At 37.9% G+C, this 21,604-nt stretch overlaps 2 protein-coding genes across 2 annotated transcripts in view; one reads left to right on the top strand and one right to left on the bottom strand.

The window, feature by feature from the left end:
* Nucleotides 1-3,859, top strand: part of LOC107752040 (uncharacterized) — a 6,709-nt gene extending 2,850 nt beyond the window's left edge. The window contains exon 2 of the mRNA XM_016567890.1: nt 3,796-3,859. Coding sequence (XP_016423376.1) covers nt 3,796-3,859 — 64 coding nt within the window. The remainder of the gene's footprint in view (nt 1-3,795) is intronic.
* The window catches only part of LOC107752041 (teneurin-2-like), a 219,766-nt gene extending 201,370 nt beyond the window's left edge, over nt 1-18,396 (bottom strand). The window contains exon 1 of the mRNA XM_016567891.1: nt 18,004-18,396. The gene's annotated coding sequence lies outside the window, so the exon portion shown is untranslated. The remainder of the gene's footprint in view (nt 1-18,003) is intronic.
* Between the last annotated feature and the right edge of the window lie 3,208 nt (nt 18,397-21,604).

The raw sequence follows: 21,604 nt of genomic DNA, 5'->3' as shown, positions 1-21,604 counted from the left end.
GGCTGGGTCGCCTGGGCGAGGGTGTATGATGTTGCGAGACCCGAAACCCCCAATGACCCCAGGGTACATCACTGAGGATGCGTCCCAGTGCATTCATGAGATGTTTCTTGTATATTATATTATATTATATTATATTATATTATATAAATTTTTAACAAGTTATTAAAGTGCAGATTTATAGTTATATTTAACTTATAATTTATAAATGAAGTTTCCAACTGTCCTAATTAAAAGTAAAATAAATAAATATTAAAAAGTGATATTAATATAAATTAGAATGATAAATATTTTTTATCCCATTCCCCCTTTGTCCTGATGACAAAAAGCCAAAAACTTTGAATGAATGAATGAATGAATGAATGAATGAATGAATCAATGAATCAATCAAAATTTTATAAAAAATATATATATATATTTTAAATTAATGTTTTCCACTGTCCTAATGTAAAGTAAAATAAATTAATTAATATTGATATAAATATGAATTATATATTTTAATTATTTTTCATCCAATTCTCCCTCTTTGTCCATGTACAGCCCAATAATGACAAAAAGCCAAAAACTATAAACAAACAACTAACTAGCTAACTAAATAAATATTTCCTTACATGTAGCAAAAAAAACACATATATTAATTATGTTAATTTTTAGCAAGTTATTAAAGTGCTGATTTATAGTTATATTTAACTTGTCATTTATAAATGAAATTTCCAACTGTCCTAATTAAAAGTAAAATAAATATTAAAAAGTGATATTAATATAAAATAGAATTCTAAATTACATTTTTTATCCCATTCCCCCTTTGCCCTGCTCACAAAAAGCCAAAAACTTAAGAATTAATTAATCAATCAATCAATCAATCAATCAATCAATCAATCAATCAATCAATCAATCAAAATTTTATATAAAAAATATATATTTTAAATTAATGTTTTCCACTGTCCTAATGTAAATAAAAATTAATAAAAATTAATATTAATATAAATATGAATTATATATTAATTATTTTTCATCCAGTTCTCCTTCTTTGTCCATGTAATAATGAACTAGCCAATGGCGATTCAATTGCCAAGGTGTCCGTAGAGGGTTGCAAAAAGCCAAAAACTATAAACAAACAACAAACTAGCTAACTAAATAAATAATCTCTTATATGTAGCAAAAAACGCATATATTGAAAGGTGCATATCAAACAGAGCTCCACATGGCTTTAATATTCTGATAGGTTCAAATGTATTGGTCCAGAAACCAATGGACTCAACCTTCTGTTTCTGTGCATCTGTTCCTGATTATATGGCTCCTCCTTCACAGCGCGCGGCATAAAAATAGTAATACCTGTGTTTATTTTCAGCTATGCTGTTCAACAGCCTGGAGCTGTCTGACTGACTTCTGCTGTTGTTGGAGCACATTATTAAAATGCTCTTGCCAAGAAAACACGTTTGTTACAGCGGCAAAGCATCTCCCACGTCTCCTGTGGCACATCCGCACTAATGCAGCCCAGTAGCGGTGCGGTGCAAGACCGGACACGTCTGAGCTGATCTGGTGTGATTGTGGACAGCAGGGTTTCACTCGTCAGCCTGACAGCTGCAGCAGAGCTCACTAAAGCAAATCACACTCACACATTGACTGATGGGCCAGCTGGTCCAATAAGCCTGTAGTGACATATGAGCAAAGGAAAATCAACTTACTTACTACATCTAGAGGGGAAAGACTTAAAGAGCACCCCCTGCTGGCCTCACTAACACCTCTTCCAACAGCAACCTAGTTTTCCCTGGAAGTCTCCCATCCAGGTACTGACCAGGTTCAACCCTGATTAGTTTCAGTGGGCAACCAGTCTTGGGCTGCAGGGTGATATGGCTGTGGCAATAAGGAGAACAGGAGCCGAATGTTTGTCTTCTTCCCCCGACTGATAAATCAAAAAGACAGGGAAAAAAAAAACAATCATGCATTTTTATGCCACATAGACTAACACAACACAACTCCCACAACTCTCAAAAAAAAAATTTTTTTTTAAAAACTGCAGCTAAAAGCAATTTAATTTCAGAGGCAATTTAGCTAGTACAACAACATTTTGGATTTTCCTTTTTTCTCACTTTAAAAGCTCAAAGAAATGTTGACATTTGCTTTAAATAATGCATGAATCTCAAAATAAAAATGTGGAACAATTCACCAGATATAACTCTATGTACATACACACGTCGGCCACTACAGCAAAATAAAATAAAACCCAACAAGAACCAAGTATGAAGCTTATAACATGAAAATTTGCATGTATCCAAAAAAAAAAAAAAAAAATTTAATAGAATATTGATTTTGGAAATTGTTTTATTTTATGATTAGAAATTGACAGCAAAGTTACATGAAAGCCATGAATCTAGAACAGAAATAGGAAATCAATTGCCAACAATCAATTCTAGAGTTTCGCAGCCATTAAACACAAATATATTGCAAAAATGCCAAATCTACTTAAAATATCTCAACAGAAATGAAAGAGTAACTATAGTATAGTAACTGGGATTCATCTTTTTTTTTTTTTTTAATTCATGTTCTACAAATGTATTTATTTATTTTTAGGTTTTATTTTATTTTCATGCTTCCCACGTTAAAAGCCGGTAGTTCAGGGCAAAAAAAAAAGATTACGCATGAGCAAACCATTATAGCTAGAAATATACATAAAGCTTCCATCAGGAGCTATGAACTGTGACAAGTTTGTGTGAACTATGACATTTGTATATGTATGTGTATGTGTGGCTGTGTGTTTGTGTGTTTACCAGAAGCTCTCTGCCCCCTAATTGACACTGCAGTCAGCTCTGTTAATCTGACAAATCCCTGACCAGTCTCACCACCCACCGATGTTCACAAAACAAGCTCAATAACATGCGTGCACGTACACATGTGCACTTTTCATTTTTGTATGCTTTACTGTGTCTAAAGGGGACTCCAGTGGACGTGTGTCAAACTTACACACTCCAATGAGAGTTCACCAGCGTGACTGTGCGTAATTCTATTGAGAAGTAGCTTTTAAGTACACAGAGAAAAGCTTCCTCTCACTGTGGGACCAGACCTTATCTAGCACAGAGTGAATTATCAGCACGTCACTATAAACCTGACCCTGACTTTACCCTGATTAACATTTACAAATAATATAGAATGGAAACTACAACTTCGTTTGTGCTTCATAGTCATACAGGTTTGAAGCAAAATGACAGAGCGTAAATAATGACAGATACTGCAACTCTAATAAGTTAACAAACTCAAAGTTAGTAATCGCAGAAGTTTTTGTACCAAACATACTGACTAACTCTTCCAATTCGATTGCATAAACTTCACATTAACTCAAATAGTATGCGGTTAACTGCCTGCTAGCAATGGCAAATTTGCATGTGCAAATGTAACTAGGAAAGAGATTATCATTATACTCTTGCATGTATACAGGTACGCAAAATACAGCATATATATTCTCAAGGTTTTGCAGCCCATCCTCGACGTAACCTCAGGCTCTACTCTTCTACCACAGTGGTAACTCCAAATGTGCAAAATAACAGAAACCCCTTATAAATCCCAACATAACACTAACACATCTCTCCCTATATTAATCTTGTGCAAAAACACACAAAATTACACTTAATTTCAACATTTATTCTCCTTCTACAGTCTAACTCAAAACATGCTGGGAACTGGAAATCTGCTGCTAAGTTCAGCTCAATATAATCAGTTACTGTGTTCACATAACAATGAACGTTCAGTCATATTTGAGTAAAATGAATTTAAAGTTAATTTTGCTGTTTGGTTTTACAGTATGAAAGACAACAGAAACCAGGTTGCATACTTCCTGGGCTACATGTGCCAGCTGAACAACTGACGAGGAAACATGGGAATGGGAATGGAATGTTAAAGGGATAGTTCACCCAAAAATGAAAATGTGATGTTTATCTGCTTACCCCCAGGGCATCCAAGATGTAGGTGACTTTGTTTCTTCAGTAGAACACAAACAAAGGTTTTTAACACAAACCGTTGCAGTCTGTCAGTCATATAATGGACGTGGATGGGAATCACGGCTTTGAGAGTAAAAAAAACATACACAAACTAACCAAATTAAACCCTGCGGCTCGTGACGATACATTGACTCTCAAAGCCGTGATTCCCATCCACGTCCATTATATGACTGACACACTGCAACGGTTTGTGTTAAAAATCTTCGTTTGTGTTCTACTGAAGAAACAAAGTCACCTACATCTTGGATGCCCTGGGGGTAAGCAGATAAACATCACATTTTCATTTTTGGGTGAACTATCCTTTTAACACTCTATGCAAAGTTAGTTCATCTACAAACCTACAGGATATGAGAAATTTAACACTGAAAAGCAGCTTCAGACCCATTAACAACCACAGACAAAATTCTTACAAAAGTGCATTGCGTGTGGCGGTAATGTGAGCATTTGGGGAAATGTGTGAATTTGTCATTTGCTGGTTATTCAGGTAATGTGCTGTATTTGTAATGCAGATCAGCTGTCGCTATAAGGTGAGCTCGCAGGAGGGAATAAACACCGGAGAGTCGGCCTGACTGTCACAGCCAGTGTTAAAACACAAGTATCAAAGATAATTATCAAAGCAGCGATTCATAATTCATTAACCTTGGGTGACTTTACACTATAGATTAATCTTTAATTTCAGTTCAGCGGTGCACTGGGAAGGTCAGCTGCGTAATGTGTCTCGACATCACTTCCTCCAGGAGCCCAGGTCCACGTTGACACTTGATTTTGTGGCTCTTTATGGGGAAAACAAATAGTTAATCTGAAGTGCTCTCTTCACACAATTCAGCGCAGAGTAAAACCTGTCACTTACACTCCATTTGGAGCCAAACCGACAGATAAACAAACCAATAGCACGACAATTTACATCAATATGAGGACCAACACAGAGAGCAGGAGCTGAACAAGTCTAAAGCCCGAAGGCAGAGAGAGAGACGACTCATGTTTACATAAGAGGAGAGACAGAGATTTGGCTTGGTGTCGTGCAAATCTGTGGGGTAAAAGCATGAGGGGCTTCTGAGGGGTAATAGATCAATACGCACACTGAAGCCAGTCTGGGTCCCTACGGCTGAGATGGATCGTTCTTGCACACACATCGAGAGGTGAGCCCAGGGCAAGCCAGTGGACTCATCAAACACAAAGACCTATTTTATGTGCAATCTATAGGCCAGCCGGAATGACCTGCCGGCTACGAGACACAAAGTACTTAAAAAAGCACCCTTGTCAGCAAATATCAAAATCGATCAGCATGTAAATTCAATAGGAACCTCACAGAAGTGGCTGTTTTGTGTGCAAATGACTAGCTGTTGCTTTAAATGGAGTCTGCCGGCCCATCGCTCGTAATATTCTATCTACACATGCAAATAGAGCACAGTTCTGTCACTCAATACCTCGCCGCAAAAATATACCACATCAACACATCATGATTGGACAATGAGAAGCGCATGCGTGTGATTCGGCCACCAAAACAAGCTTAAGACTCGCCAACGCACTCACACAGTCACATACTGACCCAATAACTGAAGACTTAAGACAAATTAGCACCTGCCTATTTAATTACAGCTCCGACTTAATTAAACTCCCAATGATTAAACACTGCTAACTGGCAAAGCAAAAATATTACAAATACACACACGCATGCATAGCATCGCACTGTAAATCCATTGTAGCCTGCTAAATCCGTTACTTCATGCTATTACATCATATATGTTTTTATGTTAGGATGATGCAATATCAAAGCTAAAGTGCTTTTTGTCGATTTACCTTTCATCCGTTTTCTGTAAACACCAAATATGAATAGCACAGCCGTAGGGTGGATCAGATTATAATCAGCCAAGACATTTAATCTATTCTTTAGCTGACACAGTGATCGAGCCTGGTTACACTGATATGACAGAGTTTGTGTACTGGACGAGATTATTTCCATCCCTCTCCCAGATGCCTGATTTGCTAATGGAGTCAGGCTTGTTGGACGGAGAGGTAGAAGAGAGATTTAAGCACAACCGTAGGAGAGAGAGAGAGAAAGAAAGAAAGAAAGAAAGAAAGAAAGAATCCTGTAAAATAAGGAGAGGGGATTTGTTGGAATCACGACACTGTGCTCACTGTGATTTCAAGAGACTTTTAACATGTGAGCAAGTGATTGTCTTACAGTAAATGTAAATGTAAGTTGGCATGACATGTCAAGCTATATTAGCAGTGTGTTGCTATATTTAATTTAAACTATTTTACACAGTTTTATTTCTTGTATAATAAATAAGGTTATACATGCAAGGCTACTACATTGAACAAACACACTTTTAATACTACACATTAAAACTAATATGTCTTACTGCAGGACTATTTTAAGCTTAAAGGGATACGCCACCCCAAAATGAAAATTTTGTCATTAATCACTTACCCCCATGTTGTTCCAAACCCGTAAAAGCTTCATTCGTCTTCGGAACACAATTTAAGATATTTTGGATGAAAACCGGGAGGCTTGTGACTGTCCGATTGACTGCCAAGTAAACTGCCAAGTAAATTGCACTGTCAAGGTCCAGAAAAGTATGAAAGATATCGTCAGAATAGTCCATCTGCCATCAGTGGTTCAACCGTAACGTTATGAAGCGACGGGAATACTTTTAGTATGCAAAGAAAACAAAAATAACGACTTTACTCAACAATTAATCTCCTCTGTGTCTCTCCGCATCACCGTAGCAGCATTTTGGAGAACACCCAAGCAAGCAGCGTGAACGCAAGCAGCGTAAGCTTTTCTGTGTCAGCCACGACACAAGGATACGTTTTCTACGTGTATTTACGCTTTGATTTGAACGAAAACAGCGCATCCGTGCAGCACGGCTGACACAGAAGAGCATACGCTGCTTGCGTTCAGCGGATATTCTCCAAAATGGCGTAGCGGTGATGCGGAGAGACACAGAGGAGACGAATTGTTGAATAAAGTCATTATTTTTGTTTTCTTCGCGTACAAAAAGTATTCTCGTCGCTTGAGATGAGCAGACATTGAGCAGAGATGAGCAGACATTTACTGGAGACATTTAAAGAGAAAAGAGGAACGGGATTGGAATATAACATCCAGTTTCATCCAGATTTGAAGCATGGTCTACCACAAAAGCACAATAGCTCAATGTTTCTAGCCTGCACATGCTAACTGCTGTGCCACATCACAGACAATAAGGTACACTTTTTTAGCTTAGTCTATACATGCCAAGCTCATTCACCAAATATTTAACAGTGTTTTTCCCAAGAGAACAGATGATAACACAATCTGAAAACCAATGACTTAGAAATAGGGGGGGCAATTTACCTGCTCTGTCATCAGTAGTAATAGATGCATTAAAATTCAACAGAGCATCTTTGACTCATCTCTGATTTGAAATGCTCTTTACCTTTTCAGCACCAAACTCAAACGGCTGCACACTTCCATATCAATATTTTTCTGCCCGCTTAATGTGAATTTAATGATACCAATCTCCTATTTAACGTCAGTGTGTTCTATAATGGAAGGCTCTCAGTGGGAGAGAGCCGGAGAATCGTACAGTAAGACGCAGGAGCGGCGCTGAGGCGATGCAGCCGGAGATACTATAAACCCAGCAAAGTAATCACACGGTATAAGAGTAAATCAGCAACAACATTTAGAAGTCTGCAGCATGTGAACAAAGCCCAGGAGGTAGTTAAGACTGGTTCTTAATGAGCTAATTAGGTTTGTTTAGGCAGCTTTTACATGCTGCTGGTAATGAGGGGAATGAGAGACCAATTTCTTTGCCAAAGAGGAGAGGATATGGAAAGGGTTGTAAAGGAGAGGGGAAAAGAGCTGTTCTGAAGAAAGTGAGCATCAACAATTGTTGTTTTTAAATCTTAACGTGCTAATGTTCTTCAAGCCAACATTTCCAGATCGGTGTTATCAGACCTCTGACGTCAAACCTTGTAATGAAATAATACTGTCCAAGAGAAACATCTTGTTTCCCTGCACTGACCACAGACTGAGGTTTCATGTCACCTGTGCTCCGATAGCCAGGTTACAACACACACACAACCAGATTAACAAAACACATACACACCCCACCTGCTGTCTGCTCTCACACTGGTGGCAAAATAATAAAAAAAGCCCACATCTATTAATGCAACAAAATGCATCAGATAAAACCGCTTGAGCATTCAGAAAAACACTCATCAGTGACTGTGGCCTTCACCGTCTGATAAAGCACTGCAGCAACAGGACCATCACAAGCCTGTCGTGCATAATTAATGAAAGAGATGAGAGCTGCTAGCCACACTCACACATGCATACAAACACACACACACAAACGCTGAGAAACCCGGTACCAGCTGAGGGTGGGTAAAAAAAAGCTAGATGAATGAGATATGACAGTTTAATCTTAAATAGCTGTACAGATTCTTGTGCATCAAACAGGAAGTATTTTCTTTAAACAGAACCGCTGACTGTCCAGAGCAGTCAAAGCACACACACAAATACAGAGGACTGTGTAGAGCTGACAGCTCAAGGGTGAGTTTCACGAAATGGCAAGGAAAACAAAAAGTATAAAAAAAACGAAGCCTCTCGTGACATTTCAATGGATTAGGGTTGTTCATAATTCATTACCTTGATGCATATATATATATATATATATATATATATATACATACACATATATATCTGACAGAAATGCAGCAGAATTGTTTTCAACATTGATAATAATTAGAAGCATATTAGCATCTGTGACACAAAGGACTAATGATGCTGAAAATTCAACTTTGCACAGGGAAAAAAAAAATATTTTTAAAATATATTAAAATAGAAAACAGTTATTTTAAATTCTAATAATATTTCACAATATTACTATTTAAAATTTTTAGTTTGTTTGTTTTTTGATGATGATGATGATGATGATAAAATATAGCCATGGTGAGCACGAGACGTCTTTAAAAAAAAAAAAACACTTTTGAATGGTACTGTAAATTATAACTACCCATCAAGTAAGCACATCAGTATAAGTAAGTAAATACATAAATAAATAAATTTAAAACTGCTTTATTTTATTTTATTCTATTCTTGAAAAATATAATCTCTTTTCCCCCTTTTTGATTTGAGGATGAAGTATAATCCAGCCATTTTATTTGTGTAATTCATCCTCAAAGGGAAGCTTGCAGAAGGTAGCAGAAAAGTTGAAAGCATTTGTCTGAACTAGCAGTGCTTTCCATTTCTCTACCTAAAAATGTCCCTTTAGTCTGCTCTACAGAACATAACACAAATGCTTTTAGCACCTATAATCAAATAGAAGAACACTGCAGCTATCGCTGATGTGTGTGAGTCATAAATAGTTTAAAAGTGAAGACGGTGGTATGGTTTAGACGGGTACCCTACAAGTGTTATTCACACACACACACACACACACACACATTTATCCACAAACAAGGACAGAGGCACACCTACAGAAGGTCATCACATACAAAATGTGCCCAGGTAAGAGGTAAGATCTTTCTCCTCTAACTCCCAGGAAATGACCTCATACATGCACAAGATAATATGTGTATGTTTTGTGTTTGGGGAGAGGGTGTTCAGAGGTTAAACTTGTACTCCTGAAAGTGTTCCCAGCAGAGATTAATCATTCCGGGCCAGGATGCATCATCACAGCCATAAATCATTGGGCCTGACCTCTCTTTCCTCTCTCTTGTGATATTAGTGAGGAGCGGTGAGTAGTGAGATTGCTCTCTGCGTGATGGTTGCCACAAATGGTTTGCACATTACATATCTTTCAAAGTGCATGTACCTCAAGTCAGGTAAAAATGGAAATGGCCATTGCATTTCTTTCTTAAAAGCGCTGTAGGTGTTTTTGGGATTAATATGCATCAGATATAAGTGAAATAGGTGTCCAGGAATAATCACGCCTGTCTCTTTAACACCTTTAGGATCTGTAAACAGCAAACATACAGTATGCCAGAAAACGATCCAATCAGAAACGTCTGTTCTGAGTCATGGGCGAATCCTAAATGCATTTTTGCCTTGAAAGGCAGTATAGGAACTAGACGCCATTCAAAGGGTCATTCGAAATTAAACTGAGCAGTTGGATCTCTTCACAAAGGGCTCTTACACAAGGCCGTTAGCAAAGAGTACAGACAACAGGTCACTTCAAGAAAGCAATTTTGCCGTTTATGATCACATGCACCCTTCAGAGTACTTATTTCAAGTGCTTTGCCCTTCTAAGTGAGTAGGGCATATGATGCTCACTTTTGAATTCAATTCATCCCTTTTTTGCATGTTCAGATTTGCTGACATGTCTTTAGAGGGTGCGGCAGTGTAATTCAGAAAAAAAGTTAGTAAAATGTCTCCAATTGCTTACGGCACCTTTACAATCACAAACATGTGAAATCTTGTATTGGCATTAACCTAAGCCAAATATCCCGTTTAGTTCCAGATGCTCAAACTGGGAACGCTCAAGAGGTATTTTGGTCCTCTACTGCTTTAGTTCTGCTGCTTGTGTGGTCTTGTCTTGAAATGCTTAAATATCCTTTTCAGATCACCACACATTTAAATGGGATTGAGACCAATGGGATTACAGACTTATTGTAGTTGTTCTTTTTTTTCTGACGTTTGCTGTTGGTACATGTTCCTTTGCTTTTTCCAAAACACATTGATTTTGGTCTCATTTGTCAGCAGGTCATTGTTGAAGCATTGCTGTAGAATATGTATGTGGTCTTTAGCAAGCTAACGGGGAGGGTTCTTTTTTCCAGAGAGCAATTGAGGATTTCTCTCTGACGAACACAGATGCTATCACCAGCAAGAAGTCTCTGCAGACCCTTAGCGGTGACCCCAGGTTTCTGTGTCACCTATTTTAGCATTCTATTCGTCCCTTTACACTAATCACTGTAGGAGACCCACTGCTAGAGAGAGCAGCTGCTGAATTTCACCTTTTAAACAGAGGTCTGAGTGTTTATGTTTTCTTCAGGTCACATCCGAATGATTGTATTTACAAAATGAGTACACATAAATGTGGTGTTCTAATGTCCAACGGGAAACTTTGGTTTTCTTTGAGTCCTAACTTTCTGTATTCTACTCATTTAGCCGGTTTATGAGCCAGTTTGTCTACAACCAAACTATGAGATGCTTAACTGCATAGATAAATCAGTAAATCAGTACATGGTTCAACATAAATCAGTTACATGGTTATGGCTCCAATGCAACTTTTCTTCTAGGGACCTCTGATAACTGTCTGTTTGTCACTGCTGTATTTACTCAGATCTTAAATGACTGGAACACAGGACTTTTTCACAAGCCTTGGAAGTATTTCCCAGCATCAATGATCCTTCATGGTTTAAACATTTGCTCAGTAAAGATGTAAAAGCAGGACATTTATGAGAGTTTAATCTAAACAGGTTATCTTTATTTATTAATTTGCCTTAAAGCACAGCTAATCAGCAAATAGTCATATCTACTAACGCCCAGGCTTCTTATTCTCATCATCTTATATTATTCTTATTCATTATGTATTTAAACAGAACTATTAAAAACTCTCTTAAGAATGTAATGAATTAAACATCATGTTAGCTGTAGAAACATCTAAGTTTATTTAATTACTTTTGTCTAGTCTCAAGCGGTTATCTGATCTAAACTAAAAAAAAAAACCTCTCTCCCTATCTGTTGCTCTCAATGTCTCTCTAATTTCCGTTATTGTTGTTCTTCTTCCTGTTAACCTGTACACTCACAGTATAAAAATCTTTGTGATATCATAATAATAATAAAATAATTTCAGTCAGTATAGTCATGACTCAAACCATTTTTTATTAATTATTCATCAATTTATATAATTGTTATTATATACTGTAAATATACGTTGTCCTTCAAAAGTTTGGGGTCAGTATGATTTTGTATGAAATTGATTCAGCAAGGGTCATAAATTGAGAAATTACATTCTCCTTGATTTTTTGACATTGTACTATGAAACTTCCTGTAAGTTTCAGAACTCAAAACTTCCTTGTTAGTCCAAAAACAGCTTTTACCGAAACCAAGCTTTTAATGACAATATGTTGATGATAATACAGAGCGAACTATGGCTCAATCAGTTTCAGGTAAACATCTACAGTTAAAGCACAGAAATTTGCATCAGTAACACGAGTGTATAAATTAAGACAGAACAGCATTTGAGAGTCCCCTCGCTTTCACCCCACTGAATAGAACAGCCAGTGCCAGAAATCACAGTCGGATGATGATGGTTTTGGGAAGCTCTGCTGTAACTCAGCACCCACTCAGAGTGCCAACAGCGGGGTATCAGAGCGGGCAGACAATGGTGACAGATATCTAGGGGCCTCTTCCTCTCTGATACAGGCTGAAGATAGCATCCTGGGCCACTGCCAAATCAGCATTGAGTTTACCTTTGCAATAAGACACCATCAATCAGGAACTCCCTCGCTAAAGCCTAAAACCCTTGTTTATGCAAAGACACAAAGGCATATTCATGACCCAGCTCCTAAAAGTTAAAGACCCCATGAAATGGTTTGACAAGCAGAGTAAACTTTTCTGCATTTACGTATTTCCTATTATTGAATATGGGGTGCACAAACTTGCTATTCGGAGACAGGTACATGTAAGTAAAGTATAATATTATTCAAAAGTTTATTTTTGGTCCTTTTCCAGGAAGAGAAACATATTCAAAAGTTTGGGTTTGGTAAGATTTTTTTAATGATTTGAAGAAGAAGAAAAACCCAAGTCTGCATTAATTTGATCACTGATTGATGAAATATTACTACAATTTAAAATAATTGTTTCTAGTTTAAGATAGTTTAAAATGTAATGTATTCCTGTGATGCAAAGCTGAATTTTCAGCATCATCACTCCAGTCTTCAGTGTCACATGATCCTTCAGAAATCATTCTAATAAGCTGATTTGGTGCTCAAGATTGTTATATTACATTTATATATACATTTCTTATTATTATCAATGTTGAAAACAGTTGTGCTGCTTAATATTTTTTGTGGAAACTATAATACATTTTGTTTTTCAGGATTATTTGATAAATAGAAAGTTCAACAGAACAGCATTTATTTGAAATGAAAAGGCATTATAACATTATAAATGTCTTCTCAGACTTTTTTCATCTATTTAAGTCACCCTTACTGAACCAAAATATTAATTTCTTAAAAAAAAGGACCTCAAACTTTTAGATTGTAGTGTATATAATTCATGGCTTTAGCAATCCCATCTTGCTTTGCAGCAATGCGTGCTAGAGTGACTGTTCTTGTGCTAAAATTTGCTTCCAAGCTGCTATGTAGTTGTAAGTCTGTCTGGGTCGTGGATTTGACACCGTCACCTAGTTAACGCTTATCAACAGCAACCTGAGCTGTGCTATGTTGAGGTAAGCCGCATCTGTCCCGGCCTGACTAGAAGTGAAACTATCAGCCGTTAACTCTGTGGTCAGCGTCGGCCTGACCTATCAAGAAGAGATATTGAAGAGTGCGGATATAGTTCATCAGATGTTCTCAGCTGCCCCTGTGTGAATACGGTTTTAGATGCATTAAGGTTATTATACACTCCCACCCAACACTGTAATCTCTTAATCTGCTGAGGACTGGAATCACAGGCTGCATCTGTCAGAGTGCTCGACAGGGGAGAGGCCATACACCTAATGTGTCAACACACCACACACAAGCATTTTGTAACTTCCTGTGAGACAGCATTTCAAATCTGGCACTTTATACCAAGTCAACAGCCAAATCACTGACCACAAGCATGAACACACACATACACATTCATCCACTAGTGCATCTCCATACCTCGGACAAACACTCCATTCCCTGACGCACACCCCATCTATCTGGTCTCATTCACAGCTCTCCTTCACACGCCACGGACCTGGCTGAAGGATGCAGGGCTGGGGAGGGGGGCTTGATAATGATGCAGACACTCCTATAACTGCAAATGGACTTCGCTACATTAGCCGAGCCAATACGTACACACAAACACATCTACAAAAACACACTCACACAAGCGTGAACTACAGTTTTACCTAACAATGCTAATTGGTTGAAAAGGGTCAGGCTTATGTTGACAGTAATGAAGACTGATGCTCTTGTGTGTCCTCAGATGTGGGAGATGGCAGTGTGGGTATAAATAAATACTGTCAGCGCTAACCCAGATCTGAAGTTTGGTGTACACACATAAAAAGAGACAGAAGATATAACATACATTACAGCAAGCCATTGGAATCCAGTAAATTTGGTAAAAAAAAAAAAAAATTATGGAAACTTAACAAATAAAATATATAAATGTGAAAAATTTAAGGGGGTCTGAATACTTTCCGTACCCACTGTATATATTTTAGGCTGACACTTAATTTATTAGACTGAATGCTTCTCTGAAAACAGGTTCAAGAGGATAATAATAATAATAATAATAATAATACAATAAAACAATGCAAAAACCTAGAACAATACTTATATCGTACAATTAGTCTGTTTGAATTTTAAATGTTAAACAACTTTTCAAAACATTTACGAACTGGTGAGACTCATGCAGGAGCTTGGTTTATCTAAACTACAGGAAAATTCATATTAACAAATACGGCTTCATGTGTATGTTGCTCATATCTTTTAAAGGGATAGTTGTCCCAAATATTGAAGAAAAACAAAATCTGTCATTTACTCACCATCATGCCACTGCAAACCCGTAAAACTTACTTTCTTATGTGAGAGATAAATTGAGAAATTTCTGTTCTCAAAATGTTTATCCATCAAATAGAAATCAATAGTCAGCGATACTGTTTCTTCAAAATATCCTCTATTTTGTTCCACAGAAGAAAGGTTGTACAAAAAGTTTGAAACAATATGACGATGAGTGAAAGCTTTGGATGAAGTACTTTTTTGGGTGAAATATCCATTTAGGCTACACTCAAAGTGATTTAGATTTTCCCAACACAGGGGGGAAAAAAATGCAGAGTGTACATTGGCGTGACTATTTGGATGTACTGATTTGATCTGAGGTGGCCTTAAAGCTTTAAGAACCACTGACCTAGAAGAACAAGGAAGATGAGTCTAAAACATATATTTGAACAAGTTGGACATTTGTTGCTGTTTGTCAACATGTCTTTACATTAAGAGTGAAAAATGACAGTCTTCCGAAGCGAGGCTTCAGGGTACGTGGGGATGCAAACAGAAGGAGTTTACATTCAGCAAAGGTGCTCAGCAGAGCCGGGTTGAGTCGAGCATCTGCTCTCATTTTTGAGTTTGTGGCGAGAGCCGTGCTGCTTGCGGCCCAAAGAAGGCAACGAGCCAGTGTGTGAGCTTAAGGGGGTTAAGGCCACACACAAACACACACACACTTAACTGAGAAAGTGAGAGTGAGCACTGCTAAGTGTGATCGGCTCTTCACTGCTTGCTCTGCCATGTTAGCTGGAGTTACACTGTGCCAACTGGGCCAGGATGAGGGATTGTGTATGACATGCACGGCTGTCCGGCGTTAAAGCCATTTAGCAGTTTAGTGTGTGTGTGTGTGTGCATGCTGAGAGTTATCTACAGATATACTGCTTACATCTAAATATTCTGTCGGCTTTCACACACACCAGACTGATAATAATGTGTGGCAGGTGCCAACTGGATAGTGGCATAATCGGCCCAATCTTCATCCCCTTGAAACTGCGTGTGGGTTTTTAAGAAGGAAGCCACAAATACGCAGTTGGCCAGATTGTTAGTCTGTATCTGTGAAAACTGAAGAAGATTTGACTCATTCTGTTCAAACATCACACATTCTCACTTCCTCGCCCTCAGTTGATCTCTACTCTGTGTCCATTTGATTTTGAGCTCTAATTGAGAGATATGGTACATGAGAGGGGGATCAAGCGGAGGGAAGGACAGGGGGGAGATGAAAGCCAGAGGCCCAGCAGGGAGCTTCCATTTCTTGATCTTTCCCATCTATTTTCTGACCGCCTCATTCATATCGAAGCGCAGCAATATCAATAAGTACATTAACTCACCTACTTTAAACTCATCACACAGTAAGGGACATTCGCTAAGATAGTATAACAGCAAACGCTAAGATAGTATAACATGAGATGATAACAGCTATGCTTCTTCTTAATCACTCAGCAAAGTCATTCCACTTTCTTTTGAGACAGTTAAAAGAAAAAAACTTGAGCAAGCATTTCAGAGAGAGAATGAGAGGGTTCTTCAGATCTTGTAGAGATGCAGTTTGACATTCGGTACTTCAAGAACTAAAATTCTGTCATAATTTTCTCACCCTCATGTTGTTCCAATTCTGTATGGATTTCTTTGTTCTGTGAATCACAAAAGAAGATGTTTTGAAAGATGCTGGTAACCAAAGAAGTTTCGTTTCTATTGAATTTGTCGTTCATAAAATGGAAGTCAATGGGAACCGAAACTTTTCAGTTACCAACATTCTTCAAAATATCTTCTTTTACATTACACAGAAGAAACTAAGTCATACAAGATTTGAACGACATGGGCGAGTAAATCAGTGGACGATCCGTTTAAATGCATTGGCAAATAGTTGTCAGGAGGGAATCAGCCCTCTAATGCCCCATTCACACCGCCAGTCTTATCTCATAAACATTAAATCAGTTATTTTTTCAATAAAATTGAACATTCTGAAGGTAAATAGGTGTTAATAATAATAATGCATCACTTCAAAGATAAATGAGAAGAACTGATGCTTGCTCTTTGCCATCATAGCCACCTATCTGTATAAAGTGCACAAACACAGCGTAATCTAGATCCAAACACATAACTGTCAATGCAAAACATGCCATATAAATTGTAAACTGCACATTGTTGGATTAACTAATGTATTACACACAATGACTACAATTTAACCATGAGAAATAACTTACTTGGTACCTATAGCATTTACACAAGAGTTGTCTGGCTCATAGCTTCTCTGCTATTTTTAACCTAATAATTTATCAAAAAGATCTAACTCAGCTGAATCATCTGACATCAAAACTTATTTTATGTTTTCTCATAAATGATTTATGGAAAGCTAGGACAGTGAATAAGTATGTACCGTATGTTGATCTGTTCCTCACATGCACATATGCTATCATAAGACATAAAAATATAGTGCATGTGGACTTTTAAAATACTTTTCATCTTTTTTGTGGTTTGACATATTCAGTCACCATCCATTGTTCTTACATGGACAAGACAGTCTTCAGAATGTGTTAACCAGCACCAGAAAGTCATACAGGTTTGGAGCAACATGAGTTGCAAATAAATGATGACAGAATTTTCATTTTTGGATTCCTTTAAGTGCATAGCAGTAAAATAGTCAACCATCTAAGAGAGCAAAAACACCGAATATTTTGCTATAAATTGAGTCAACACACTGCTTCCCCTGCAGAAACATTAGTGGTCTGTGCCTTTTCTGACCTTAACAGAGTATAAACCCAGCACTGGGTTGTATTTAACCCAGCATTTTTTAGAGTGTAATTAATGTACTTTCAGGGATAGTCCATTTCTGGCATGTTTTGCAGCTGCTGATGATACATGACCTTATGCGTAGCTGTCAATAGCCGGAAGGGAATAGGTACAGAGGGTCAGACGATTCATCGCGAGCTTTCCGGGAGACGAGCGCGCGCCTGTCATAGATGGCCAGTGTCGGTATGCGGTCTCCTTAAACCGGACCGTCACGTCTCAATTATGTGTCTCAACAATTTGGGTTTCGAACACACAAAACTGCAAAAGCGGACGCGAGAGACAATTGCAAACTAGAAAAAAAGTGTCCGACGCTTCCGTTTGGCTTTCCGCTCAAGCGCCAGAAATAATGAGGATGATGAAACCAGCGAGACAGATACACATTACCAGGACTAAAATCCCACGACAGGGTTAGTTTAATCAAAAGGATTTGTCAGTGAACCGACACGGCTGTGTAGTTGTATTTTCAGCATTCATACAAGTGTAGAAAAACAGTCGAGGACATAGACGTGCATTGGCAAAAGCGCACAGAGCGTGGCATATAAATGTAAGATCTTACCTGCGCTGAACAGCCTGTTCATTTCCCGAAGGAAACTTTTATTTCCCTCGGGGAGCACCTTCCAAATGCAACGCCGACGAGTCGATACTTTTCTTAAGATAACTGTCAATTCCTTTAAATGTATAACATCACACTTGAAAGCGACGGATAGCGGGTAAAATGTCTAACGCAGAGAGCTAATGACCACTGAATGGAGAGTCAGTTAGACGATGGCCGTCCGTAGGGATCCCGCTGTCTTAAAATGCACACACGGCGAAACACGGCAAGATCGCGAGTCTCTACAACCTTCTGCTTTGATTAAGCGAAACAGAGGCGCGCGCTGAATGAGCGCGTGTGAGGAAGATCGGACGCTACCATTCACGCTGAGGGTCAACTGACAGATGCATGCGAGTGACGGCTCAAGCATCTGTCCGAGCGGAGAAATATCAGCGCTGATGGGACTTATGAGCTGACAAACAGTCCTTCGAATCGAATTAAACCTAAGAGAATGATTCAAATGTAATTTCCTTAAGAAGTATGTGCTCGCTCCTCAGGTACATGCCCCGCATGCGGGTGCACTTGCTTGAGATGTGAGAAGAATGAAAATCAGCTTTTTTTTTTTCTCCTTTCGAGGTGTAAAAAAAACCCATCTGTAATACCATATTCAGAATTATTTGGATTCAGTTATTCATGTAAGGCATAACACATTCTACAGTGAGCTGAAGAAAGGGGGATCAGGATCTGACTGATTTTTGTTGTTGTTTTTTTGCCATTGGGATGACTGGAAAATATTGCCCATTTAGAGACGTGTAATAATTTAGTATTTAATTAGTTTTAAGTTTGTACCAAGTGATTTGTGCTAGTGATAAATGTACCACTTTCCATGGTTCTAATATATACCCCACTCTGTCGCTCTCTCTCTTGTTTAAAATCACATTTACATTCCTAAAACTATACAAAACAAAATCAGCTTCAAGATGCAGAACATGCTCACACACCACATTCAAAACAACGTTTCAAATCTATTAATTTTTACTGTTCCTGATCCAATACTGGCCTATTTACTATATGCTTATAATTACTGAATGAAATTGAGCAAAAAAAAAATTTTTTATTAAATAAAAATGAAAAATGTAAAAAATTGAAAATTGAAAAAAAGAAAGAAAAATAAATAAACAAAAACCTGGAAAAAAACTAAATAAAAAAATCATCATGATTTTATTTTTCTCTGTTGGCAGCAATCTTGAATAATAAATAAACACTGTCTTAACCAAATTCAGCACAATCCAAGACTTAAACCTGTATCATTTGCCATCATGTACAGCCTCTTTCAGCAATGTCAAGGCCGAATTGAGTTTATGGAGGTTTTTCACTTGCTGAAGGGATGTGCCTGGTGAAAGCCTTTTCACTAAAGTCTTTTTAGCACAAGTCGGTTATGATAAATAATTTCCAGCTGACAAGTAATTTTAGGAGGGTACAGTATTTCACAGATGAGGAGAGGGTGTATTACCCTGCACACAAACAAAGTGACTGAAATTTTGTCTTTTAGTTCCACAAACCTGACGCTCTGATTAGCGCATTAATGCACCTGCAATGCCATTACTTTAAACATGCATGAGAACAGGGCAGAATGAAAATGGGATGCAATTACAGCCTATAACCAGGGAGTCATTGTTGAGATTTCTGCGTTATTCAACACCAAACGAAGATCTACTGCATATCTCCCTATAGGTTGGGAACATTAAAGCTTGATTATTTGAGAACACCTTGTTAGAAAAACCCCATGGCTGCTTTTTAAAATGCACATTTCAAACATTTCTTACACTCTACAGGTGATTGTCTGATTTGGTTATGACACAGCACGTGTTCCAGCTTCAGATTTGTTTGGAGACAAAGATGGGGAGGCATTCAGTTTTCTCCATGTTGTCTTGTGCCCCCCCCCCGCAACAAGATAGAGGCCAGTGAGAGGGAAACTGTTTTGTACCAAGCTGTGATTCTCAATGAGGTTATTCTCTCTGCTTCAAACCAACACTGCTCAGCATGGAGTTGTCTTCCTTGTCCCACAACCAAGATCAGTCGGCTTTAACCATGGTTCGGTTGGTCATCTTCTCAAAGATACAATTTCAGCATTGCCACAACACTGACCATTTGTCCTCACAAAAAAAAAACACCTTTACCCTTTGTGACAAACTGTTGATTTGCCTGTGATTCAGAGAAAGTAAAAGAGAGGAAGTAAAAGAGAGAGAGGCATGAGTTAGTGTGAAGGTGCCAGCTGGCACTTGCACAGTCTAAAGAAGCAGATCCACTTCTCAATTCTCACTCAATAGCGCACAGAATATGGAATATATGGATTTGTATATACTACAAAGATATAACACAAATAAATAAATAAAATTAAAATTAAAAAGCAGCACAACTGTTTCCAACGTTGATAACATATCAGCATATTAGAATGATTTCTGAAGGATCATGTGACACCGAAGACTTGTTGATGAAAATTCAGCTTTGCATCACAGGAATAAATTATATTTTAAAGTATATTAAAAGAGAAAAATTTTAAATTGCAGTAATATTTCACAGTATTAAATTTTTTTCTGTATTTATGATCAAATAAATGCAGCCTTGATGAGCATAAGAAACTTCTTTAAAAAACATTAAAAATCTCACTGATCCCAAACTTTTGAACGGCAGTGCATATATAACTCATCAAAAAAAATCCCATTTTCAGGATACTGTCTTTAAAGATAATTTCGTAAAATCCAAATAAGTAGGGCTGTGCAAAAAATCGAATGCGATTTTCATGTGCATCTCGTCAGTAAAGCCGCTTCTGGTGATTAGTAGTTAATCTCCAGCACGTGCGTTCAGATGGAGTGGCATTTACTACACAGAGCCGTAGTCGGCAATGAATCGCCTGCGATTTTGAACGCGATTTTGTGCAGCATGTCAGTGATCTACGGCTCTATGTAGTAAATGCCGCTCCATCTGAAAGCATGTGCTGGAGATTAATAATTAACTAATTAACTTAATTTGAACTAATTTAAGATTAACTACTAATCACCAGAAGCGGCTTTACTGACAAGATTCGCATGAAAATCGCATTAAATATTTTGCCCAGCCCTACAAATAAGCTTTACATATCTTTATTAAAAAGTTTTTGAACAATGTTTTTCATGCTTCTTCGATGAACTAAACAATTATTGCACATGGACCAGTGGAAAAGTTCTTCATGCAAGTTTACAGGCAGTAGAAAATTAATGTCACAGTTCCAAAAACTTATGCCAGTAAAGAAACCGTTCTGCTGACTCTGAAAAACACCAGAAGAAAGATGTTCATGGTTCCTGATCACCTGCGTGAGCATGCCATAGTCCTGCTGCAGGGAGGCATGGGGACTGCAGATGTGAACAGAGCAATAAACTGCAATGTCTGTAATGTACTGTAAGACACCTAAGACAGTGCTGCAGAGAGCCAGGAAGGACAGCTGATTGTCCTTGTAATGCCAGACCACATGTGACCATATGAAGCCCCAGATGTGTTCAAGAGCTTGCACTATATCTATTTATACATACAACCATTCAAAAGTTTGGGGTCGGTAATATTGTTTTGTAAAATGTTGTTGAAAGAA

Source organism: Sinocyclocheilus rhinocerous, unplaced genomic scaffold (assembly GCF_001515625.1).
Source record: "Sinocyclocheilus rhinocerous isolate Xijiao unplaced genomic scaffold, SAMN03320098_v1.1 scaffold662, whole genome shotgun sequence".
NCBI classification, from domain to species: domain Eukaryota; kingdom Metazoa; phylum Chordata; class Actinopteri; order Cypriniformes; family Cyprinidae; genus Sinocyclocheilus; species Sinocyclocheilus rhinocerous.
Note: the sequence above shows the minus strand (reverse complement) of the source record. Positions and strands in the feature narration are given on the sequence as shown.